Raw genomic sequence first — 27,546 nt, 5'->3', positions numbered from 1 at the left:
TACAAAAACAAGGAGAAACAAGGTACTTTATTATTATTATTCTTTACAAACTCTGTAACAGATTTCCAACTTCTTAAAGCATTAGAGCCCTCTTTACAAATGTAATCTTGCTAAGACATCAGATAATCAAAGCAGTTAAAAGCAAAACTACTCAAGTGACTTAGGGAGTAGAGGCCGAGTCCCGTTTTCTCAGCCTTTCATCCAACACTGCGTAGAAGCCTCAAAGCCCATAGGCAGAAGCCAAGTTGAGAACGGTTTCATAGAGCACCAGACTGTAATACCATGTGCAAAGTGACCCAAGTTGAAAGATGCAAGCCACCTTATCAAAACAAAAGACTGAGGGCTAGAGCAGTAGAATCTATGTGGTAAGGGAACAGAGGCTTCTGTATGGTTTAAGAATATTTTATTAAAAGTATTTTATTTTTAAAGCTCTAAGAAGAGAAGGCCCTAGTGCTAATCTAGTGCTGATCAAATATCTTTGGAGAAGAAGCTAGAGACATATCCCTGGAGCCTGCTTAAAGGGCTCCATGCAGGACAGATGGGTTCCAGCAGGCGAGCCTGCCTTTTCTCACCCCGATACCTCACACTCTCGGCCTGGGGGAGCAGGCTACGGAACCTGCCGGGGCCTCTTACCTGGTTATCTGGGTGGTTGACAGTGAAGTAGCCCACACAGACGATGACCTCATGAAGTAGGCTTTCACAGGAGACTTGGCTGCAGTGACCCAGCAGGGAGCTGGCCATGTGCCGGAACGCAAGGGACAAGCCCTCTGCCCCTACAATAGACTGACCAAGACAAGGGGCAGTTAGAACCCCCAGCCCAGGGAGAGCCATGACTGCAGATCACAAAGACTGCGCCCTGTGCCCTCTCTGCCACGGTGCTGGAAAGACATATGACATTTCTACAGTACTATGCTTAATCGTTCAGTTCAGGGGTTCTTGCTCTAATAAATGACCATAATAAATACAATGTTTAACCTGAAAGGGACAGAGAATTGAGCACAGCAGACCAAATTCCTGTACCATGTCGATTAAAACATTATCTACCTAAAAAGCATAGTTATTTATTTATTTTTGGTGACAGTGTCTTGCTCTGTTCCCCAGACTAGAGTGCAGTGGTGTCATCACAGTTCACAGCAACCTCCAACTCCTGGCTCACGTGATCTTCCTGCCTCAGCCTCCCAAGTAGCTGGGACTACAGGCACTCACCACCATGCCCAGCTAATTTTTCTATTTTTTTTTTACAGGCAGGGTCTTACTATGTTGATCAGGCTGTTCTCAAACTCCTGGCTGCAAGCGATCCTCCTGCCTCAGCCTCTTGGAGTGCGGATTATAGGCGTGAGCCACTATGCCTGGCCTTCATGTTTTAATAGTTTAATTTTTCTCATTATACAAATATTCTTACTGTAGAAAATTTGGAAAAGTATAAAAATAATAAAATTCACCTGTAAATCTACTACTTAGCTAACTTCTAATAATTCTTTTTTTTTTTTTCTGAAGGAGAAAATGTTTTCTTGGACACAGAGATAAATATATATTTCTAATTAGTTATTTATGTTCAAACAGAAAAGAAATATACATAATAACTAGCTATTATTCAAGTAAACAGCTCTATAAACCAAAGGCTCCCAAAAGAATATGAAAAAACAAAACAAAAAAATCCCTTGCAAGCTACGAAGGCCCTCAGCAATGAGGCTTCTGGGGTTCTTTCTCCAGACAGGCAAAGGGCTGTCGGTGTGGGCAACTCAAGAGGAGAGTCTGAGTCTGTCTGTGCAGGCTGAAGATTCTATTTAATAAACATGTCAAACAGACAGAGCGACAGGAGGGCAAAGGGGACAGGCGGAACCCACAGAACACACTCGCAGCCCACACTGGAGTGAAGCACCGCTGCTGGGCTGTGGGAAAAGGCAGCATTTTAAACTCATTTCTTGATTTGAAATCGTGGTGGGCTTGAACCAGGTCTGATATGTTGCAGCTTGCAAGTTTCAATGAATTTACTTTACCTAACAGTGGGTGAAACAGGGTCCTTTTAGTGAGTATTGCTGAAACAAAATCACTGCTAAATTTTAAGAGTTCTTTCTGTCTGTTTCACAGCCCTGAAACAAAAAAATGTTTTTCAAGCCCCAAAGAGACTTTAGGAGGGCTTTGCTCCTTTAAATCAAGTAGTGACACCTTCTCAGCTCTGCCCCTATTTAATTAGTCCCGTCCAGCATGCTGTGACCCAGTGCCCTCTGTTTAACCTTCACTGATAAGAGCAGGTCAAAGGACATGTAAGCTTGAATATAAAAATTAAACCAATTTTTCAAGGAAACCGTATTTCCTTTTTAGCCAGAATTAATTGCCAAGTCAGTACATTGATTTGTTTCTTGAGACCACCTTCAATTGTAAAACCTGTCACAGTGTATGCAATATACAATATCCCTGATCTCAAGGCCATCTGTGATGATGTGAATTCAGAGTGAAGTCAGGCTCTTTGTTGAAGGGAGAAAAATATTTTGACAGCCTGATTAGTATACAATGAAATGGACCCTGCTAAGAAAGCAGTCTAATGGATAACCTTTTGTTACTACTACGTGATGGATTCTCACACAAGACAAGCACACAGGCTCATGGCTTTGAAGAAGTGTGGAGGAGCCCTGGGAGTGCTGCATTTAGTTCCCAAATTTCTGACTCAACATCTGTAAGATGGTTTGGGTAAATTCTTCATCTTTAAAAACTGAGTCAGTCGCATTTCCGGATCACCTACCATGTGTTAGCTAGCACATATCTTTATATAATCATATTTAATCCTCAGTCTTGTGAGGTAGGTGGTTTTAATCTCTATTTTACAGATAAGGAAACTGAGTCTTACGGGTTCAAATGACCTGTCTAAGATCACATAATGTGAAGTGTAGTGTGACGGCTCAGTCAGGCCAGCCTGACTCTGGGTCCAGGGGTCTGGAAAGGGCACCTCTCCGGCACCTCCGCATTCTTGTGACGCCTCGGAACCCAGGCTATTTGCATGTCGACATCATCTTGTCTGATTCTTCATCAGGTCGAGCTATTTATCTCATTTCAGTTTTCTTCTTCAGTTCCTTTGCGCCTCCCAGGCAATTCAAACATTATTTCTTAGATTTTTCTGAGGTCACACCCATGCTGAGATGTGTACCTTCCTTCTTTGCACCTAAAATCTCTCTTCCTGTCCTTTACATACATAGTTCCTAAAATCTTACTTTTGACATATAAGTTGTTTTGATGAAGTAGACCAGGAGTTTCTCTGATCATATCTATCAAAAAACCAGTATTTGTCTCCAAAACTCACCCATTGCTCTACAGTGCAGATGCTGTGTATTTAATTTATTTGAGCATTATACACTTTGTAGACAGATGTTTCATTTTAGCTGGTAAGGCTTATGTCTCTCTCCCCTTGAATCTGGAAGGCTTATGACTGATTTAATCGATAAAGTATGCTTAATTATCTTGATATGTAACTGTATGACTTCTGATGCTAAGTCATAAAAAGCCACGCAGCTTTTGCCTGGTTCTCTTGGAATAGTTGCTTTCTGGAAGCTTCCTCTTAGGACACTCCCGGTCAGAAACCAGACACCATGATGTTTTGAGAAGACCAAGTCACATGGAGAAGCAGCATGCAGAGGCTCTGACTAATACTGCTACGTGAACCTTGTTTTTGAGTTATCCTAGCCATCAAATATGAGAGTGAAGAAGCCTTCCGGAGTATTTCAGCTACCAGCTATAGACCTGACATCATGGAGCAGAGACAAGCCATCTCCACTATGATGACCCTATCTGAATTCTACACTCATAGAATCTATGATCATAATAAAATGGCTGTTTACCCCACTAAGTTTGTTTGTTTTACAATGCCTAAAAGTAACTGGAAATAATGTGCTAATCACTGGTTAAGTGTATTAAGGCCCTGATGCTAAATTCTAGGCATTTAGGTCCTCTCACATGCTGATGAGGTGTCAGAGAGAAGCATGTGCTGGATCTTGAGCACCAAAAGGATGGCAGCCAGGACCTTGTAAGGTCAAAGTAACCGGAGGAGCCTTGCAGGCTTTCCTGGCCTATGCTCTGGTTACGGGTAAAAGGTACCTGGGAACTGTGGCTAGGGAGAGAATGAGAAAGTCATGGAAAGCTTGGCTAAAATAAAAGAAGATAGGAGAAGCAGAATGGAGATAAAACAAGAAGAAAAAACAAGCAGGAGAGAAGAAAGAAAGAAATATAGAGTTGCATGAGAGAGAGAGAGAGAGAGAGAGAGAGAGAGAGAGAAGAAAGCAGCGAAGGTACTGGAGAACTGTGAGAACTGGCCCAGAAAGGACATTCCACTTAAGAGGTAGGGCATTTGATTTGAAAAGAGCTGATCACTCTTGAGCCACCCTGGTGTTTTTTCCTGCTGTTTCTGGCAAAAGTGTCTCAAGTAGGGGATAGTTTCGGGCCACATATGGGCAAAGATCTGGAGAGGAGAAATCTTGGTTTTCACTTTGCTTGAGCATGAAGTGTTCTAGAAATAAGCTCTTGATTTTTCTGACATTATTGGCCAGCATGCCTAAAGGCCACTAGGGAGCAGGTCTGGCTGAAGTTCCGTGGTGCTCCGTGTTGAGTGAGGCTACAAAGGCCACCAGTTCACAAGAGAAGGGAGGGAGCAGGGACCAGGGGTCCCCTGATACTCAGACAGAATGGCTGAGTTAACCTAGATGTGGAGTATCCTGCAATAGTATAAATCCTGGTTAGAAGACCCAAGAAACTAGAAGGTAAGAGGTGTTTTTAGATATTTGCTTTTTCATAATCTATGGAAACAAAGAACTCCATATTTTGAGCCATAAAATTAGGGTCCCTCAATTTCCAAGCTGCTTCCAGGCAGAACACAATGGGCTTGGGTCTTCATAAAACGAAGATGTTATGTTCAACCCTGATGGAAGAACCACTGACGTTTTTGGAGCAGATATCTCCCATGTTGGTGTGGCTATAAAATCCCAGGACTCTGCGTATTGTATAGTTGGTTACCATCTAAGGCTAGTTCAACTGCTTTGCAAACAACACTAAGGAAGTGATTTCTGTTCTTATGATGGATAAACTAACTGCATAAAATTGAAAGATACTAGATCCAATGGTACAACTTACTAATTTCCTTTTTTGAACAGAATGACAGGGAGACATCAAAGAGTTGCTTATTTGTCATCAGCTACAAAACAGAAGTATTTCTTCCATCTCAGAATGGCAAAGACAACTATTTCATACATATGTATCTCTTTAAACTTTCTCGCTCTGAGCAAAGCAATTCATCTAAATTACAGGGTTGTCATCTGCCAGGTTTGTTCCTTTTTTAATGAAATCACTCGACAGTTAATAAACTGAAAGAGAAAGTCTATTTCTTGGTGCTTGCTCTGTTCCAAAGATTCAGTGTTTTTGAAAATTAAATTTCCTACGTGAAAAAAAATCTGTTTGTAAGCTGACAGTCTGGTGTTATAGCATCAAGCAATTTTTCTTTCTTTAGCTATAAATATGTAATTTATAGGGCTTTGCACATTTACTTATGCACGTACTTTACATTGGACACAAATCAGTTAAATTACTGACAGAAAGTCTTATCAATCAAAACAATTTATCTAATTTTGGTTCTGTTTATATAAGAAACCATTACTTTCCTTTATATTTAAAAGTTGATGAGATGATAATGCCTTTATGTAAAGAATTCAAGACAAAAGGTTTATAAGTGGTATGTGGCACTGGGTGAGCATAGCTTTGGGGTCAGAGAATCACGGGTACTAGTCTTGGCTCAGTGGCATGTAACCGTGGGCAAATTATTATACTTAACTGCCAGCTTCTCCATCTGTAAAATGGGAAAAATAATATTTTTCATGGTAGTTATGAGACTAAAGGAGAAAGCACATGAAGAGCATCTAATACAGTTCCCAGAAGATAGTAGCTTAGTAAATGTATAATTCCATTTTTTTGTAGTTTATTTCTTAGGCCCCAATCCAGGAGAAGAATCTCATATCGTATCTACACTAAAATATTAACTCTTGGTTGGTTAGCATCAACACAAACCAAGCCTTGGTACCTGGAACGCAGGCAGATCAAGAGCTGCAAAGCTGTTGAAGAAACGCAAACTCTGAATGGCCACTTGGATCGTGTTTGGGGTGTAACTCTCTTTGGGACTGGCAGTGCTGGGGTCCGAGATGGTACCGTGGAAGAGGACACAGTAGAGCATGTGCAGAACTCCAGCCAGGTCTGTGGCTTGAAGAGCAGCTGTCAGCCCTGTGGGATCCTGACGATTATTGTCAAATATGCAGTATGACCTGACAAAGAAACATTCAATTCTTTGAGAGAAATGTACCTAAACGATGTTAGCATTTTTATAGGTCAAATGGAACAAGAGAAGCAGACCGTTAAAAACAAACCACATGAGTTGTGTAATAAGGTAATAAGAAACCTCAAGGAATAAATGCAGCCTTCCCCACCAGTGTGCCGTGGCTTCCCTTCTCTTCCGCTGGGAGAGGCGGCAGTGGAAGCAGTGGCAACAGAGCACCCTGCGGCCAGCGTGAGGCTGCCACCCGCCCTCCCCATATGCCACAGCCTAGGTAGCCCCACTCTGTTTAGTGCTTACATCTGGGCAGACTGGACAGTCTTATGAGAGCTTTTGGGATTAACAGGTCAAAAACAGTGCAGCTTCTTTTCTGGATACACAAAAGGAATCTTCATAGGGGAGGCAGCTATCAGAAAAGCATGAAGCCTCAAAAGCCCAGCAATGTGTTGGTACACTGTGGTAGGGAGACCCTTCAACAGCTGTTGGAGGCACTGTTCCAACACCAAGGGGTAATGGCAGGACAGGTTGTGGGGCCTACAGTCTCAAGAACAAGCAAGTGGTGGATTAGGTCTATAGCAAATCACGAAGTCAGCCTAGCAACTGTGGCAGGTAATGTTAAGAATAAGCATGAAGAGACAATGGCAGTGGCCAATGAATTCCTAAAATCAACAGTAAAGCAGCAAGGGTTTGCTAAATCATCCAAATTCCTGAACTTGCATCTATATGAAGCATCTAGTGACCAAGAGCAGGCAGTTATAGTACACATGGCTGCCAAGCATTCATTTACTCTTTTTTTTTCTAGAACCAGGACAGTGTGGTTATGGCAGGCCCTCCCTATTTACTCTGGCTCAGGGCTGCCCAGGCCTAGGGTAAGCTGTGCATTCTATTTCTCTGGCTATTAAGGGTTATTCAGGGATGGCACATATCACAATCGGAGTGAATGGGATGGAAGGAGACGCTTGGCAAGAAGTCCTTTCTCCTCCACAGGGTTTGGATTTGCGAAGATGTAAAGTCTGGAGTGACAACAGCCACTTGCTCTGACGACCATACAAACTCTCAGGCCCCTCGGTGACGTTGCAAGTGGGCCAGTGGCCTTTCTTTGTGGGACTCTGCTTTTCTCAGGAAGGAAAGTTACAAATTCCCACTCACTATCTTTCTTTAATCTGCCCAATATTGAGCAGGAATGTATTTATGTTTCTAGTATGGGATAATGCCCTTTCCTAGTTTTTAACACTAACATAAGTTTTCTATTTTTTGCGGGGGTGGGGGATGTGTGTTGTTGTTTGCCATTCCTTTCAGCTGGAGCCTGGGATCGGAGAGAGGTGCTGAAGATCTATGCTTACCTCATTATCTTGCCCAGAAGCACTCAAGAGACACCCCTAATTAAATAGGAATTGGGAGGTGTAGGAGGGCAAGTTTCTAGTATCTTATCTAGTTTTCCTAATTCATAACTTATTTTTTCCAAAGGGATCACTTTATTCATTTTAATTTGCTAGTTGCATCAAAGTAGAGTTTTATTCATAACTGTGGTAAACATTTATGTCCTGAATGTGTACTGTTTCTGATATTGTTAAGAATACGACCATGTGATATGACATCCTTATATACCTTGTTCTCTTCTCAAGAAAGAAGCAGTCTTATAAAATACTGTCATCTCATTTGTACAGCAGGATCTGCTAAAGTACATTCACATCTTTTACCTTATCTCATTCTTATTACAGTTTTTCATATTAATGGTAGAGAAGGTATTACTTTTCTCATTGTACACATGAAGCAACTGAGAACTACAGAGATAAGGTAAGATGTTTTAGGTCATACAATTTGTTAGTGGCAAAAGCAGGGGTACTACTCAGAACCTTTTGACTTCTTTAACGTTAGTGCTTTGTCCAAGGAGCCCAAATAGGATCTCTTCTTTTCTCTCTCTGCCTTCTCTTAAACTAAATTTTGTGATGTCGAACACTGTACGTAGAGACTGTAATGCGATCTTGTATCATTGTGGAGAGACATTTTTGTCTTATAGGACTCAATAAAATAAAAGTTTAAGAAAAGATACTTACATCTGAACCTTTACATAAACTTCTGTTAGCTAATGTCAGTTGGTCCTTACTTCCTTCTATGAAAGCTGAAAGAGTTAGGGGTCAGACCCTGACTAGAGACGTGAGCAGAGATTAATGTGTCTGAGTTTATTACATAGGTTCCAAGAGGGGCCTGTGTTTATTTAACACTGACTGCCTTTTAGAACCAATGACAAGTCAGAAGACATTTCTCCCTAAAGCTTATTTCTAATAGGCTTTTAGAACTTTGGGGATGAGTGACGTCATTACTGGTGACAACAGTTTTACTGCTCTGTGATTCAGAAGGCTGCCTTGTCCTAACTGCTTGTGTTGCTTTTAAACTATCAGTACATTCTAATGCAGATTTTTAGGAATATAGCTTTATCATTTAAAACACTTTGTAATACTTAATCTTTCTGAGCATTTATTAAATGACGTGAATTCATTGCTATTTTCCCTTCCAAGGAATAAATGCAAAAAATATATATATATAAAAAAGTAAGCGAGGGTCAACAGAAAAGCTCCTCCTCTACACCATTGTTTAGGAAAACACTAATAGATTTTATTATCTCACAGATTATCTCACAGATTATAAAATAATGCGGCACAGTCTTTTGCAAATATTCTCCTAATGAAATCAAAATGTTGACCGAGGAAAATCAACTAAGTAAAGCATTTAAGAACTCAGACGTGGGAATGGTTCAAAATGCATATATTAAATAATACTGCTTCATGGAAAAGACCATTCAATTTAAAGTGAACCCACAGAGTATACTGGATGGAGGTAGAGGAGAGAAGGTCTGTCCGCCGAAGTTGGCTTCCTCAGGACTAATGTATACCTGAAGGGACTTTAGAGAATGTTGACTTTTGAGTTAGCCTGAAGTACAGATAATTTGTCCATGAACAGGCCACTGGCTCCTGTTGGTCTTAACTGTCAGTTATAATCACTTTAAGCCTAAATGTTTATAATAAAAAAGTAAAAGGCCTTATTCATATCAGGCATGGGTTACAAAGTTTTCTTTAAAAATACAGGGAAGATGTGAAAAATCAGATTTTTACATAGGAGATCTTCTTTTTTTTTTTGAGACAGTCTCATTTTGTTGCCCAGGCTAGAGTGAGTGTCGTGGCGTCAGCCTAGCTCACAGCAACCTCAAACTCCTAGGCTCAAGCAATCCTTTTGCCTCAGCCTCCCGAGTAGCTGGGACTACAGGCATGCGCCACCATGCCCAGCTGATTTTTTGTATATATATTTTTAGTTGGTTAATTAATTTCTTTCTATTTTTAGTAGAGACAAGGTCTCGCTCTGGCTGGTTTCGAACTCCTGACCTTTAGCAATCCACCTGCCTTGGCCTTCCAGAGTGCTACGATTACAGGCGTGAGCCATGGCAGAGATCTTCTTAATTTTACCAGATTTTAACGTGTTTTTGTTTGGTCTCTAGGACTAGAGATCTTAGTGGGATATTCATTTCTGTTCATTACAAGCTAGATTCAATTAGGAAAAACTAAAACTGGGGCATCAATATTCTTGCACACTGCCTGAAAACACCACTTTGCCTTAAAAGAGATGCAGTGGGCAAACCAGTAGTGACCTGTGCAGGCACGAATCAGATGCCACACTTTCCATCTTTGCTGCTATAAAACATTTATGCACCAGGCCTTCGTTGGCCTAAAAAAGTAGCGGTGACAGTTCCATGCTCTATAATCCCTTCCCCCTGTTTGTTCCTGGTTTGCCTGCTCTCACTTCCCTGGTCCCCAGACTTCTGGCTTGGTAATATCCACTCTGAGCTCCTCCAGTGCTGGTGATCCAGACTGTTTTCTTAGCTTCTTGGAGTTTGGTTTTGTTCATGCCTTTAGTTCTGGAATCCCTGAGGCATCTTATGAGAACCTCTGATTCTAGCCCCTGAACCCACAGACCTGCACTCAAAGGGATTACAATGGGTGGGATTAAGTTATTGTCTCTCCCAAGGACGGAGGAGAACTTCACTGTTTAAGGAGTGATGAAGTACTTCTCAGTAGTATTCCAGCTTTCAGCTCTGATGTACTGGGATATTCCGAGAAAGCCAACCTGCATTCAGTGGCGGCATCATTCATCAGGCTTTGTGGTGAGCACAGAGAGGCGTTATGCTCTGTCAGCTACTCTATTTAAAAAGCCAAATTACCTGTGCTCCAGGAACAGTGAGCACGCCTGATGTGCAAGGTCAAGGAAGACCAGGCCCCAGTTCTAAAGGAGGTTATGGTCTAATTAGAGGCAAGTGGGTGTATCAGTTTCCTAGTGCTGCTGGAACAAATTATCATAAGCCAGTGGCTCCAAAAAATAGAAATTTATTATCTTACAGTTCTGGAGGCCAGAAATTCAAAATAGATCTCACTGAGCTATCTTCAAACAAGAGCTGTGTTCCTTCTGGAGGTTTTAGGGGAGAATCAGTTTCTTTACCTTTTCCAGCTTCTAGAGTATGCTTGAATTCCTTGGTTTGTGAGGCCTTAATCCATCTCGAAAGCCAGAAGCAGAGCGTCTTCTAATCTCTCCCTAATGCTGACTTTCTGCTTCCTCTTTTACTTATAAGGACCCTTGTGATTACATTGGCCCACCTGAATAACCCTGGATAATCTCATATCAAATCCTTAATCATATCTGCAAAGCCCTTTTGCCATGCAGGGTATAGTCACAGATATCAGCGGAGGGGCATTATTCTGCCTACTGCAGTGGGCCTATTCATTCATTCAACAATATTTATTGAGCGCCTACTAGATGGCAAGCACTATTCCAGGCACTGGGATTCAGCAATAAAATCTATGGCCTTTTCCTCATAAAGCTGACATTTTAGTGCAGGAAGACATAAGAAACAAACCAGGGGAGCAGAGGACATCACAGGGAAATGAAGAAGTAGGGGTGTATGTGATGCTACTTTATAGAAGGTGGTTGGGGAACCCCTTTCAAAAGTATTATTTAAGCAGAATTCTATAAAAAATGAGAAAGCAAGTCATGTGGATGTCTGGAGGGAGGGTGTTTCAGGTAGAGGAGCAGCAAATCTCATGGCTTAAAGCCAGGAGTGTGCATGACATGTTCAGGAAAAGCAGGAGAGCCAGTGTGGCTAGAGCAGGTTGAGTAAGTGGAAGAGTAACAGGAGATAATGTCAGAGAGGGAACAACAGAGAGAAGGCAGAGCATGGGAGACCATTATAAGGTGTCTGCTGTTGGGATGGGATGCGACTGGAAGGTACTGAGCAGAGAAGTGATGGAATCTTGACTTAGGTTTAAAAATATCATTATAGGCCGGGCGTGGTGGCTCACGCCTGTAATCCTAGCTCTCTGGGAGGCCGAGGCGGGCGGATTGCTCAAGGTCAGGAGTTCAAAACCAGCCTGAGCAAGAGTGAGACCCCGTCTCTACTATAAATAGAAAGAAATTGGCCAACTGATATATATATATAAAATTAGTGGGGCATGGTGGTGCATGCCTGTAGTCCCAGCTACTCGGGAGGCTGAGGCAGAAGGATCGCTCGAGCCCAGGAGTTTGAGGTTGCTGTGAGCTAGGCTGACGCCATGGCACTCACTCTAGCCTGGGCAACAAAGCGAGACTCTTTTCTCAAAAAAAAAAAAAAAGATCATTATAGCTATTGGATTGAAAAATCTTTAGAAGGGCCAAGGCAGAAGCAGGGAGACCAATTGGGAGGCTGTTTTAATCATCCAGGTGAGAGATGATGGTGGCTGAATAAGGATGGTAGCGTAGCATAGATGTGTTGAGCAGTGGCTGGATTCTGAAAATACTGAGAAGGGAAAGCCAACAGGATTTCCTGATAAATTGGATGTGGGTGTGGGAAACGGGAGTAAAAAATGGCTCAATGGTTTTGGACTTGAGTAATTGGAAGTATGTGGTTGCCATTTATAGAAATGGGGTAGAACATGAATAGAGCATGTCTGGGGAAAAAACCAGGAGTTCAGTTTTGACTTGTTAAATTTGAGATGCTTATTTGTCATCAAAGTGGAGATACTGGATTGGAAGTCATGTAAAATAAGCTTCCCAAGAGTAGGGATTTTTGTCTCTTTTGTTTCACAGATATATCCCCTGGTCTTAGAATAGTGTCTGACACATAGTATCTATCCAATAAATATTTATTGAATGGCTTAATAAATATATAAGCCTGAATTCAGAGGAGTGGTCTGGGCTTGAGATATTTGGGAGTTATCAACACATAGATGTATTTAAAATGAAAAGCTCATTCTAGTGAGTAAATATATGTAGTAGTCTGAGGATTGAGCCTTGGGATACTTCAATGTAGAGAAGTTGGGGAGATGAGAAGAAACTAGCAAAGGAAACTGAAAAATAGTAAGAGGAAAACTGGAAGAGTGTGGTAACCTAGAGGCAAAGTGAAGATAGTTTCAAAGAGGAGAAAGTAGTCAATAAAATTAAGTTTACCTAAAAATAAATATGAGGACTAAAAGCAGGATAAAATATATAGAAATCACCCTCAAGTCCTATTTTTAGATTATAAAAACTAACTGCATACGTTTACAATGGGAAGAGGATAAATGATAGGGGATGAAATATAGACTGTTAACAATAAGTGGGGGAATACAAGGACTTAGCACATTAGCTGCCCACCAGGAAAGAGCAGTGCTTGCCCGCGAATGCAGTTCGGTCCTGGCTAAGAGGAGCACACCCTGCAAGCGCGGAGCCCTGGGTGGCCCCACCGCCACCGCGTGGCTGCTCTGGAAGCGCTGCGCCCGGCACTGGTGCTGCGCCAGTTCAGGACACTGATGTGTCAGAAAGTTCCCAAGGAAAGTGATTTGTGTGGTAAAAGTATCTGGAAACAACGTTACCCGAGGAACATTTGAAGGAATTGGGAAATTTAGTTCACAACATGAGGACACAAAGGCTATCTTCAAACTGAAGAAATATTTCATTTGCTATTTGTGATTCCAGGGTAGAGACATTACCAGGAAGCAGATATTAGATAAACCTATAGAAATTTTCTAATAATTAGAACTCCCAAAAGCAAAATGGGCTGTTTGGTGAGGTATTATTAACACATTCTTCCTCGTCCTGGAAGAGCTGGAGGATCGCGGCCACTGCAGTGGCACAGGGCACTCAAAACTCAGCGGGAGGCCGGGCGCTGTGGCTCACGCCTGTAATCCTAGCTCTTGGGAGGCCGAGGCGGGCGGATTGCTCAAGGTCAGGAGTTCAAAACCAGCCTGAGCAAGAGCGAGACCCCGTCTCTACTATAAATAGAAAGAAATTAATTGGCCAACTGATATATATATAAAAAATTAGCCGGGCATGGTGGCACATGCCTGTAGTCCCAGCTACTCGGGAGGCTGAGGCAGAAGGATCACTCAAGCCCAGGAGTTTGAGGTTGCTGTGAGCTAGGCTGACGCCACGGCACTCACTCTAGCCTGGACAACAAAGCGAGACTCTGTCTCAAAAAAAAAAAAAAAAAAAAAAAAACTCAGCGGGGCATGAGACTGGATGGTGTCTCAGATTCTGTGCAATTCTCAGAAGTTATAACAGATGTAAATGTACTTTGAAGATTATAGTGTCTCCACCCCTCTTTCTCACATACTCCACACATACAGGGCACACCACCCCCGCCTCCACTGGAAACCTTTATGTCATTAATATATATACAGTAGCTGTAGCAAATAGGTTGTTTAATGCATATTTATTAATACGTTGGAGCTGTTGAAGGACATTTCCTGGTTGAAGGAAATGAGGATGCCAGTGGAGCAGTGGGAGCGAGAGAAAGGTGGATACCGGCATGCGGAGACAGCCGGGACACTTGGTTAGAGAAGAGGGAAAACACAGGGACAATTAAAACGTGAGAACACGAGATAGGTCCAGATTCCTGGGAAAATTTCCAATTGCTTGATTATGAATTTCAGTTGAACTCGAAGAGGAATTTTTGAGAGGGAACCTTCCTGAGAAGAGAAGTGACAGAGGATGAAATCAGCACGGACGTTCTTGTTGTTTGGGATCAACAACCTGGAGGAGGCTGGAGAAAGAGCAAGAGTGAGAAGACACAGTGGGATTGGAGCGTAAAGGGTGAGGCCACTAAGAAGAAACTCTGGGCTCTGGCAAAGTTCTGAATGGAGACCCAGGACAGTGGGGGAGGAAAGAGGTGACAGGCTCAGGACAGTCTTGGGAAAACTAAGGCCGGATGGATGACAGGACAGGGTGAGTGAGAAGGCAGTCAGCCCTGGGGACTGACGACAGGACACACTCCTAGATCCTGGAACTGCAGGCCAGGCTTGTCTAATACTGCCTCTCAGATGGGACATTCCTTCCCTTTCTAGCTTTGGCTTTCTCATGCTGGGCCCTGTGCTGACATGCTGGTTTTCGTGGCTTAGTTGATACTTTGGGCCTCTCTTGTCTTTCGGATTTGGAAGTTGGGCTGAAGGGGCTCTGCCAGAGGCTATGCTGTGTTGTCAAGTAAAGGAAATTGCTTCTTCTGGGTAACTAGGAGAAAAAACTGTCCTATCAGGAACTACATGATGACTCTAGTACCTTCCTAAATGATCTTTCTGGCTACATCTTTGTCTCTTGAATCCATTCTTCACAGAGTAAACAGATGCTCTTTTTACTTTTTAAGCTACTCATCTGTTTAAAATTGTCCAATGGCATCACATCACGCTTAGAGTAGAACTCAGATTTCTCATCTTTCTGTCCCCACTTCCTGGCCCTTCTCTGACTTCATCTCCTACTACTGTCTTTCTTAAGCCTCACTTTCCAGTACATCACCTTCGGTTTCTAGAACATACCCACCTCAGGACCTTGCCATTCCTCTCAGCTAGAACACCCTTCCCTTGGGTCTCTGCATAGCTGGCTTCTTCTCAGCTTCAGTGTCCTCTCCCCAGAGCGGCTTTCCCTGCCCACTCCATCCACAGAACCCCTGACCAAGTCACTCTGTTGTATCACAATACTTTATTTTGTCATGTTACTTGGCACTAACTAAAATGATCTTATTTGTTTATTGGTTTATTGTCTCCTGTTAAGCCATAAGCTCTGTAAGAGTGCTGTCTTGCTCACCAATCAAGCCTCAAAACTTTGGCAAGTGTCTGGCATACAGCACATGCTCAAAAGATAGTTATGAGTAAATATTTGCCAAAGAAGTGGAAGGAAGTAAGGGAGAATTGATCTTAGCAAGGCATCCCAAAGAAAGAGGGCCTTGAATGTCTCCTTCTTAGAGAAAGAAGAACATGAGATGTGGACAGCCTTTCCTCCTGTGTTAAGAATAGGCCCAAGAAATGGGGTCCTGGCATAAGTCAATGGTGCACACTGGTATTTGCTAGCACTGTCAATTAACAGCTATTTCCTGAGTTCTAATTTTGTTTTGTTTCAGGTGCTAGGTGCCCGAAGGGTAGCTGCTAGGATAGTTGGTTTCTTTCTCTAGGGAAATATTTTAAAAACTATGTACATGGGGCAAGAGAACTAATGAACTGGAAATGTTAGGTAGATAGTGAGGGATTCTGGGTCTCCTAGGGGGAAAGTGGGTGCTGTTGCCCCCACCTTGGTCCTGCCCAACCCTAATTTTCCATGCCTGGGGGAGGAGGAAATACTCTACGAATCTGCCAATCAGAACTTGGTGCACCAGCTGCAAAAGAATGCAGTGGACTCTCTGGCCTATGGGCCAAGCTATACGGTTACCATAAAGTCTGGAAAGTGACCTAGAACCCACATGCGTAGTTAAGGCTCAGGTCATGTGACTGCCAACTGTCTAATCAAAGTGGTTCCATGGTGACTTCTGAGCCACAAGGGAGGTCCCTATTCGGACACTATAAAATAAGATGCAGACCATAGCCAAGCCCTTCCTTTTGCCTGCCCTGCGGCGACAGTGGGTCTAGTCGTCATCCATGGCGTGTGTGCCATGCTCTGTAAACCTATAACTTGCTCTTGCCCTACGATCCTATCTTTCTTCAATAAACCTCATTTTTGTGCTTGCCTAACTTTGGCATGTCTGGTCATTCTTCAGCCATGGGTGCACCAAGAATGGACAGTTTCAGACTGAAACCCAACAGAAATAGACAAGTATCAAGAAAGAGGTATAAACTGTATGTTCCATCTCACATTTCTGAGGCAAACCTCCCTTTGGCTGAATCAGATAGGACCAGATTGGATTCTGCGAGACAGAAGTCAAAGAGGACTAAGGTTTGGGTCTTGAATCTGGTCAGATGACAGGAATCCTGAGCAGAACAAGGTAGTCAGGAAGAGCAGCCAACGTGGGTGAAAGCCAGGGAAGTCCAAGTTCCTGGTGGAAATTCCAAGCGGAAATGTCTAGCAGGGCCTTGTTAAGAATATGGTTTGTGCCTTAATCTTACTTGATCTGTCTTGATTTACTTTTTCTTACCTATTTCCTTTTGTTCTAATTTTATCATTTTTTTAAAGAATGAAAATGTATATACTTTTGTAAGCTATCGCAAATCTTTTTGGAACAAGGTAGGATATAATAAATCGGTGTATATATAAAAAAGAGCACCTTGGGCAAGAGGCCAGGGTGACAGATGTATTAGCCTCCATTTGCCCTTGCCTTGTCTAACCCTGTGAGGTAAGAATTATCAAATTCACTTTTTTATGTGAGCAAATAGGCTTTGAAAAGCTAAAGAACTTGCCACAGGTCATAAAATGGAAAGAGCAGAAACTGAACTCACATCTTTCTGACTCCCCAACCTGTGCTCTTCAACACGACCCTATGTGTGGGTTTTCCTTTTGATATCCTACCCTCCTCAAACTTATAGAGCCGGTGGGAGTCCAACTGCAAGTGTATGCCAGACATATGCTGCTGCTCTGAGCCCAGTGCGCCTGTATGTGTACAGACAGTCTCCCTTCATCACCTGCTACCCCTCATGAGAATGGTAAGGCAGTGCAGGCTACCCCTGAACTCTGGCCCTGTGGGCCATTCTCTGGAATAATGCCTAGCACACGGTGGGCACTTGATTTGAACTGTACCAACGAAATAGTCATTTTTCTGTCCCTTTGAGTCAACTAGCACTTTCTGTCAGCTGGGATGGATCTTTCAGAAGTCTTTATACTAGCACTGGCCCAGCTGTGAATACAGAGACAGCGCATAAGTCCCTGCTTCTGCATTCTTCTCACTGCCCAGATCTGGAGGAGAGGGACAGTCACTCATTCGTCAGGGCACTCCCTGGACGTGGGAGCAGGACTGCTGAATGCTCGTGGGGAGACAGCCCACACGGAGCTTAGCCCAGGACATACAAAAGGTTCTCAGCAAATGTTACTTACCTTAATTCTACTTGCCTAGTCCTATTATATTCTCTTCATTGCCTATCTCCCAATACCAGGAAGCCTTTTGTTCAAGGACAGTGACTAATGACAACAAAAGATTTAGGAGTAGGCAGACAGTACCAAACAAGAGACTGCAGAGAGAATGGAAGACAGCTGAGAACAGGAGACTGGGGACTCTTAAAAATTTTTAGGGGAGGTTGAAACGTGGCAGACTATGTTTTTAAAACATAACCACAGGCCGGGCACGGTGGCTCACGCCTGTAATCCTAGCATTCTGGGAGGCCCAGGCGGGCGGATCGCTCAAGGTCAGGAGTTCGAGACCAGCCTGAGCAAGAGCAAGACCCCGGCTCTACTATAAATTTCTTTCTTTCTTCAAGAAAGAAATTAATTGGCCAACTAAAAATATATAGAAAAAATTAGCTGGGCATGGTGACACATGCCTGTAGTCCCAGCTACTCAGGAGGCTGAGGCAGAAGGATTGCTTGAGCCCAGGAGTTTGAGGTTGCTATGAGGTAGGCTGGCACCATGGCACTCTAGCCCGGGCAACAGAGTGAGACTGACTCAAAAAAAGTAAAATAAAATAAAATAAAACATAACCACAGCAATATTTCTGGTCCCACATGCTCTTCTAGAACCTTCATATTCCTCATTAAGAGGCAAAGTCTACTCTTTGAAGTTTGGTGGGACTTCATGACTTGTGAATAGAGTGCAGTGCAAGTAATGATGTGTGACTTCTGAGGCTATGTCTTAAAGGTGATAAGTTTCCACCTGCTCTTTCATTGCCAGGATGCTTGTTCTTGGAACCCAGCCACCATTCTGTGAGGAAGCCCAAATTAACCCATGAAGAGAGCCCATATCGAAAGACTCCCAGCTAACAGTAAGTATTGACTATAGACATGCATGAATAAGCAGTCAGATGATTCCAACCTGCAGCCTTCAAGTCTTCTAAATGAGGCCCAAACATTACAGAACAAAGATAACACATCCTCTCTGCACCCTGACAGAATCCCTGACCCACAGAATCTCCAACCTGCAGCCTTCAAGTCTTCTAAATGAGGCCCAAACATTACAGAACAAAGATAACACATCCTCTCTGCACCCTGACAGAATCCCTGACCCACAGAATCTGTGAGATTAATAGATGGTTGTTTTATGCCATTAAGTTTTAGGGTAATTTGGCCAGGCACAATGGCTCATGTCTGTAATCCTAGTACTCTGGGAAGCCGAGGTGGGAGGATCTCTTGAGCTCAAGAGTTCGAGACCAGCCTGAGCAAGAGCAAGAGCCTGTCTCTACTAAAAATAGAAAAATGAGCCAGGCGTGGTGGTGTGACCCTGTAGTCCCAGCTACTCAGGAGGCTGGGGCAGGAGGATTGCTTGAGCCCAGGAGTTTGAGGTTGCTGTGAGCTAGGCTGATACCACAACACTCTAGCCTGGGTGACAGAGCAAGACTCTGTCTCAAAAAAAAAAAAAGTTTGAGGGTAATTTGTTACACAAACATAGTAACTAGAAGAAAAGCAAAGGAAAATATGAGGTAGGGTGAGACTATGGGAGGTTCAGGGAGAAGAGTGGGTTTATATTAGTCTGTATGTTGCCAAGGAGCAAGTAGACCTAGTACTAATAGGTAGCAGTAGGGAGACAGATTTTAGCTTGATAAAGAGAGACTTTTAAGCATCGAAAACTCATCAGTGACAGAACAGACTCCTTTGTAAGTAACAAGTACCCTGTCACTGGAGATATTTAAATAGAGATTGGCAGGGTATTGAAAAGATGAATGAAAGACCTGAATGAAAGACTGGCTAGGTGACTTTAAGTTTCCTTTCAGTCAACAGAACATGACAGCAGATTAGATCTGGGGTACAAGGAGGAGAGAGAAGACAAAGATGATGAAGTTAGAGCTTGATGCCTGAGGAGATGGCTGATACATACAAAAAGAGTGTGTATGAGAGGATTTTTCAAGACATTCTTCTTTCCATTCCTTTTGTCTCTGGCCTAGACAACTGGTACCGGGCCCTCACTTTCTGCCTCCTCTCTAACACACCCTTCACGTGAAACCTGGCTAATACTCCCCAGGTAGGGCACTTGGCAGGCCTAATTCCCTGCACAAAGGCATTTAATGACACTACTGTCACCGCCACATCTCAGCAAGTCTTTTATGTAGTTCACAAAGTCTTTTTGCATTTACTGTCTCATTTGAACCTCATAACAATCTGGGAGACATTAAAATTACCACCACATACATCTCAATTTCAGCTAAAGTACTCTATCCATTCTTCATATTTTTCTGTTTTGATGTCTTTGCTTATGCTATTTTCTTGGTCCACCTTTTTCTCAACTCTAAATATTCCAATCCTTTCCATCTTTCAAGGCCTAGGTTAAATTTTAGCTGTTCTGGAAAATAGCAAATCCCTACAAACAATGAAGAGTGATCTCTCCCTTCTTTGAACTCCATCAAGGATGAAGATGACAACAGTAGTCAACATTTGTTAAGCATTTATTATGCACCAGGCAGCATGCTAAGTGCTTTTAATACTTCTATCCTCTTTATCACTCTCTGCCTTGTGCCACGGATATCTGTATACGCATCTTCTTTCCTCCACTAGCATGTCCTCAAGGTCCTTGAGAACACAACTGATGCCTGAGTCATTTCTGCTTTCCCCCAAGCCTAGCACAGGGCCTGGCACAGAGCAAGTGCTACATAAATATTTGTTCAGTGAATGAATGAACAGGCAGGCAGGAAAGCAGAGTTAAAGTTTACCTTTGCTTGAACAAATGGTTTTCAAGCATCCTGAAACACTTGAGAAGCACTCATTTATAACGGCATAATTAATGGGCTAAATCACAAATCATTCTTATCTTTTCATAGCACAGGTTTCCAGGACTTTGGCTAGAACACATTTTGTCAGTGTAGTTTATGAACATGAAAACGAAAAACACAAATACATACGACAACAAACTTTTTGCACAGTTATGAATACAGTAAATAATTGCTGGCTAAGTTAATGGGCTGTGTTGGTTGCAATTTATAATCACTCGTCACTGTTCTGACTGTGCTAAGGAGTAGGCACCTTAAGGGGAACTCAATAAGCCTCATCCAATTATGGCGGTTGAGTTGCTGCCCTGAGATTTGAAAACCATCCTTTCTCTTTAGTTCTTGTAGGATCAAGAACAGAAAACTGATATAGTAAAGGCCAAAGAAATAGGCATTTCTGAAAGTCTATTACAAACTGTTGCATTTTGCTTAAGTGATTAAGAATTACAGTTTGTGAACAATTCCCATATATAAAATTCTGGAGTAGTCCTAACATAAAATCAATCTTTTCAGGAGGGAATCACGATTTCAATTTTCACTTAAAGAAATACAAGTTCATTGTTCAAAACCAAGCCTGGTACAAAAGTCACTGGCTCTCGATTTTCTCCCCTACATTGAAGCAAAGATTAACAGCACAAATTCTGACACCCAAATTGTCTTTCAGAAAATCTAGGTAAAAATTAGAAGATTAAGTGCACAAAAGGAGAGCAGAGCAAAGGCAGACCTGCAGTAATCACCATCACAAAGGCCAGGCCACCAGCAGACTGCAGTGTTTACTCAAAGTCTCCTGCTATCAATTAGGCTGCTTAATTATCTCAGGGTCTGCCAGTACAAGACCATTTTTGAAGGCCTCTCTGGCTTCTCTTTCTCTTTCATTCCTGCTAGTCACAAAAAGGCTTTGAGGACAAGCCTTCCTTGACTCTTAGGTTCTGGCTGGCTTCTGGTGGCCAAAATAGGCATTATGTGAATTACTCTAATAAAGCAAAAACCATACTACCTTTCTTCTTAGACACAGCTGTGACCTAGAGCAGAACTCGATTTAATGCATATAACAAAATGCTTGAACAGGTCACTGTAATTTATAGTTTATAAATATAATTTCATGAAGAAATGGGAAGCAGTATGAAATGATCTATAAATACTGGATATAAACAAATCTGGAGAGGTAGAACAAACTCCCTATATTTCTGTGGCCTGGTGATATTCAGGGAATGTTGGGAGACTGAAGGATGAGAATTCCTAGGTAAATTAAGCCACGAACGACTTGGGCCTTTTTTCTACAATAATCTTTTTTTTTTAAACAAGTCCTACCAGTAGAAATTTGCCGAGCAACTGAAGCTTGAGAAGAAAATTATACTGGGGAAAGATGGATTAAGAATTATTAAAAACGACCAAAAGCAAATCATTGATTTATTTAAAATTCATATATTTATATAGAAACAATTATAGTTCATATATAATATATAAAATAAATATAAAATTTTGCTTTAATTTTTATATAAAATTTACTATATGTATAAAATATATAGTAAATATAAGATAGACACGCTTAAGGATTATCCAACTAGACCAAAGTCCATACACAAATGTATATGATAATCCTATATCATATGCGATAATATTTCCACTATGAAAAACTGATTACATGCCCTAATTCGGAGACTTTACTGTCTACCACTCAAAATTTTCAGAAACCTGGGGTCACTCCAAATTCTGCCCTCCCTTTCACCTCCCACATCATCAAGCCCTATGTTACCTCCCTACATTTATTCCACTTCCTCTTAATGTATTTGCTCCTCTCTGTTTGCACTGACCCTACAGATCCCAGCATTTCTCATTTGGATCATGCCAGAGCCTCTTTATAATCCGTGTGCCTCCAGGCATGTGCCGCTCCAGTCATCTCTACACTGTTCAGGAGTGACGGTTCTACAGCAGAAATCTGAGCCGTTACTCCCTCTACAACGGCTTCAGTGGCCTTCCATAGCGCCAGTCTAGCTCTTTTATCCATTTGAGTCTCCTGAGAGCTAACATTTACGGAGCTCATTTAATGCCTCATCTCCTGCCACTCTCTACAGTCACCCTACTGCACATCAAACTGAATGTGATACAAAGTCTTGTGTGTCCCCATCTCTTGGTTTGGGGTGCCTCAAAGCAGGCCTGGAAACAACAACATGGATGCAGACAGACTGTTGCCAGAGCATAAGGGAGTTAATACCTCCAGGACTGAACCTCAAGTAATAAATCAGTGGAAAATACCCCAGTTTTCCTAACTCTTGGTGGGACAGTTCTGATCCTGCTTAGGTCACAGACTCACAAATAGTCACTTCTTGAGTTCTCATGTAATCCCTGGAAGGTAGGCTTTGTCTGCATTTCTTGATGGGAACAGACAAACCTGGAACACTGAATACAGGCCATGCTTGGCTTACCTGACATCTGAGTCTTAATCTTACCAGAAATGTGACTAATGGTGAGGGACTGGGTAAGAGCAAGGAAGAATTAGGGGCGGCGTTTAGGGATCCTATGTATAACAAACTAAAAAATGTTAAGGATGTTTATTTTAGAAAACAAATTGGAGCCACAGTCTTGCTCTGTTGCCCTGGCTAGAGTGCAGTGGCATCATCATAGCTCGAGAGATTCTCCTGCCTTAGCCTTCCGAGTAGCTGGGACTATAGGCAATGCCACCATGCCTGGCAAATTTTTCTATTTTTTGTAGAGACAGGGTCTCGCTCTTGCTCAGGCTTGTCTTGAACTCCTGAGCTCAAGCGATCCACTCATCTTGGGCTCCTAGAGAGCTAGCATTATAGGTGTGAGCCACCATGCCTGGCCCCTCTCTTAAAATGTTCCAAATATAGTCGTTGGTATTTTGTGTACATTGAACATAGACAGATAATACTTCAAGAAGCTAGACTTTAGAAGTTTCAAATAATTAGTTTTCTTCTAGAAAAATTCCTAAAAAATACAGAATACATATAAGTGCTAATTAGAATTTAATTGTAAGAAAATTATTTTATTGAACATCCTCGATATGGCCCCTATGTCATATGCCTTTCAGAAACACTGAGTCACTATTGTAAATGACTCTGATTTGGTGGGGAGGAGGAAAGAAAAGAACACATGAGGATATCCCGTCTTCCCCAGAGAATCACTGCTTTTGATGACAGTGCACAGGGTGGGATGGGGTGGGGGAGGCGATATGGGGGTCTAAATAGCCCAACCAGGCCAATAGTAGTCCCTGGCACACTGGCTTTAATCATGCCCATGGGTAATGCATGACGTCAAGGAGCTACTGTATTTGGGTGGCTCTCTTCCTTACTCGTGGAAGTACTTTGGAAGAAAGGACAGAGGGAAGATAAATAAAGCTAGAAGGCTATAATTGAAAGCACGCGAATAGTGGTCACGAGCACTGTGAGGCTGTGTTGTGTTGTGCTGGGGCCTGGCTTGGTCTGGTCTAGCTTTGTCACTGATTCGCTGACTCAAGGAGAGTCATTTGAGTCCTTTGGGTCTCAGTAGAAGAAGGATTGAATGACTTCTTAGATCTTTTTCAGCAGGGATAGTTAAGTTTATGACACCAACAGGAAGTATAGACTCTGGCAGGAACATGTGGCCAAGAAAAAAGAGAAATAGAATATACACTTCGGTATGGAAAGCCAATGACAAAGTAAGAACAAAGAGGAAAGAGGGCCAAGATGACCACTTAAATCCCTATGAAATGACCCTATTGTAGGCAAAACTCAAGAGATGTTCCTAAAGTTGAGTTTGGGCTGAGATTGAGTAGAGGCCTTACCTTCCAGTGACAGCCAAGCACAGTGTGCACATTCCGTGTAAGAGTCTTGTGGCATGCTGCAGAAACATGGCCATCTTGGGATTCTCGTCCACTGGGCCTTGCACCGAAAGGAAGCAGGCACACAGTTTGTCGATCAGACCTATGTTCACTACATAGCTAGATGTGGGGGAGAAATATATGTCATCAATCTGCATAGACCTCAACATCGTTCACTTTTCAATGATAAATTTTACCATACATGGGCCTGGACCCCCTCAACACAGGTTTAAGTAAAGCATCTCAATAATAGTTTCTTTAGATTTAGTTCCTTAATTTTAGTTCCTTAGTTTTAGATTTAGTTCCTTAGATTTAGAAGTGCTTTATAATGAACTTTATGCTCTTAAAAAGCAGTTAGATAGAATGAACAATATTTGCTAGCACAGCAAAGTGACTATAACCAACAATAAGTTAGGGTATACTTTAAAATAACTAAAAGAGTGGAACTGGAATGATCCTAATACAAAGAAATGATAAATGCCTGAGGTGATGACTACCCCAATTACCCTGATTTGATTAACTCACATTGTATGCCTATATCTAAACATCACATGTACCCTATAAAGATATACAACTATTAATATTATGTACCCATAATAAAGAATAAAAAAATACTAGAGAGCCAAACTCACGAGAATGCAAGGATTAGAAGATACAGCACAATGATTCAACCCAGGCGCTCTTATAACAACTGCTAAGGCCAACTGTAGGTTCTCCATTTTTTAAAAACCCCATCACCATTAAGAGCATAACAAATAGTGAGAATCTAATAGCTTTCTGTTATGAAAACTGTTAGTCCTGAGGGTTGACAATAACATTTAAGAGGTCACTTTCATCTTTTTAAATCCAATAAACAGTTTTTTAGAGCTATTTATTAAACTGGTCTGACAACAGTAACTCTTTTATTAGTCCACAAAGCAGCAATCATTGAAAAGAATATTTTAAGACTATAAAGGATCCTGTGGATAAACCAACCTTAGCTTAGAGGTTTTATACAGATTCAATGCTACTGCATTTCCAGGTATAAGAAGGGTAGGACCACAAATATAGCAGTTCTGCAAATCAACACATTCACTTTCAGAGACATGTACAAAGGAATTGAGATTTCTGTTTGTAAGTGTACTATAATTTCCAATGCTATGCATTTGCCAACACACCTTTTTGTAAAAGGAAGGAGAATCTCATGAATAATTCATGTTTGGAGCCATCTCCAAGTTTACTACTGAGAAAGTGCAAAATAATGCCCCGTTTCTCCTTTTACATTAGAAAATGTATGTACCTGGGCTACTGAGCACCTCCTACAGTTTTGAAATTGGAAAGTGTGAAATGATGACCACCAGCCTTCATCTCTTTTAGTGAAGGGAACGGGTAGATTGATACATGTACACACTGAGGATCTTCTTATAATCTGATTTAATAGAATTAGACTTTTTAAAATTGGCTTTTATATTTGCACAGAACTTTTCATTTAAGAAAGTGTTTTGGAGGCCGGGCGCGGTGGCTCACGCCTGTAATCCTAGCTCTCTGGGAGGCCGAGGCGGGCGGATTGCTCGAGGTCAGGAGTTCAAAACCAGCCTGAGCAAGAGCGAGACCCCGTCTCTACTATAAATAGAAAGAAATTAAATGGCCAACTAATATATATAGAAAAAATTAGCCGGGCATGGTGGCGCATGCCTGTAGTCCCAGCTACTTGGGAGGCTGAGGCAGAAGGATTGCTTGAGCCAGGAGTTTGAGGTTGCTGTGAGCTAGGCTGATGCCCCAGCACTCTAGCCCGGGCAACAGAATGAGACTCTGTCTCAAAAAAAAAAAAAAGAAACAACCAAGAAAAAATAAAGAAAGTGTTTTTACCTTACTTATTCCAATGAATTATCCCAGGAACACCATGAGGGAGCAGACTGTGAAAGCTTTGGTTTTTGTCTTCCCAAAACATTCTTTTCTCCTATTCCACGTGGCCCGGGGGTGGGGAATGTTAAATATAGTACCCTCCTGCTAAAGTAGGAGTGAGCATCTGCTCCAGAACTGTCAAGGTGCTCAAGGCACTCATCGTCTTGGTCATAATGACTAGTTCCAGGAGAGGTGCGTGACCTACGGAGGGCCAATTAGCACCTTCTGTGGGATGAATACATGACCAAAGGAAAAATCTCTTTCCACTGGGGATATCTAAACCAAGAGATATGACCCTGGGGATTTGCTGGTAGCCAACTTGTTATGTGGAGAACAAGCTTATAGAATAAAGCCAAGTAGAGATGAGTAGAACTGAGAGAAAAGCTCTAATGGCATAGAGTCATGTGCTGCTTAATGCAGTGATGGCGTTCTGAAAAATGCATCATTAGGTGATTCTTTGTTGTTGAACACCATAGAGTACTTACACAAACCTAGATGGTATAGCCTACTACACACTTAGGCTATATGGGATAGCCTATTCCTGCTAGGCTACAAATCTGTACAGCATGTTACTGTACCAAATACTGTAAGCAACTGTAATGCAATGGCAAGTATCTGTATATCTAAATACAGAAAAGGTATGGAAAAAATATAGTATTATAATCTCATGGGACTATTGTTGTATATGTAGTCTGTCATTGACCAAAAAGTCATGATGCAGCACACGACTGTATTTAGGGCCTTCGTACCTAGCTCCAAACCCTGGCCTTCCCAGGTACACAAGCCAGTTCACTACTTTTATTTATGTTATTTCAAGTTAGTTTTCTAAAAGAGTTCTAATCATAGAAAAATTGTTTTTTCTGATTATAAAAGTAATATAGGCTCATTATAGAAATTTAAATAGTAAGCAAAAGGAGAAAAAGAAGTGGAAAAATCTGGACATAATTTCACATTTTAAAGACAACCACAGTTTGATAAATTTCCTTTCATGTGTTTCTATTTGATTCTTTCTCCACATGATTGACACACTGAATTTCATTCAACTTACTATTTTAAGCCCTTTCTGTGTCATAATATCTTTGTTAAAATTATATCTTAAATCTTTAAAAATTATATTATTAATCATTTTAACATAAACCAAAAATAAGACAGAATAGGATAACAAATCCCCATGCATTTATCACACAGCTCTGACCTCCATCAACCCATGGCCAGTCCCACCTCCATCCACACCCATTTTGCACGTTTAAGCAAATTCAAGACATCGAATTATTTCATTTTTAAATGTTTCAGTTTGCATCTCTAACAAATAAGAAGTTTAAGAAAACACAACCACAATACCACTATACCTAAAATCACAATAATTTCTTAATATCATCAAATAACTAGTGTTCAAATTTCCGAATATACCATAAATGCCTTAATATTTTTAATATTTTT

The 27,546-nt window shown here is 41.7% G+C and overlaps 1 protein-coding gene across 8 annotated transcripts in view; it reads right to left on the bottom strand.

Moving 5' to 3' along the window:
• The window catches only part of SCAPER (S-phase cyclin A associated protein in the ER), a 503,757-nt gene that overhangs the window by 29,483 nt on the left and 446,728 nt on the right, over positions 1 to 27,546 (bottom strand). For 7 of the 8 annotated variants that reach the window (XM_012739362.2, XM_012739365.2, XM_012739364.3 and 4 more), the window contains 3 exons: positions 24,187 to 24,342; positions 6,059 to 6,296; positions 634 to 783 (listed from right to left, as the gene is read on the bottom strand). In XM_012739362.2, the coding sequence (XP_012594816.1) occupies positions 634 to 783; positions 6,059 to 6,296; positions 24,187 to 24,342 (544 nt within the window). Of the gene's footprint in view, positions 1 to 633; positions 784 to 6,058; positions 6,297 to 13,947; positions 14,346 to 24,186; positions 24,343 to 27,546 lie in introns of those variants that run through there. The other variant, XM_012739368.2, reaches the window with a different exon arrangement.

This window comes from Microcebus murinus, chromosome 6 (assembly GCF_040939455.1).
Source record: "Microcebus murinus isolate Inina chromosome 6, M.murinus_Inina_mat1.0, whole genome shotgun sequence".
Taxonomy (NCBI): Eukaryota; Metazoa; Chordata; class Mammalia; order Primates; family Cheirogaleidae; genus Microcebus; species Microcebus murinus.
The sequence above is the reverse complement of the archived record's forward strand: the minus strand, read 5'-3'. Positions and strand labels throughout refer to the sequence as shown.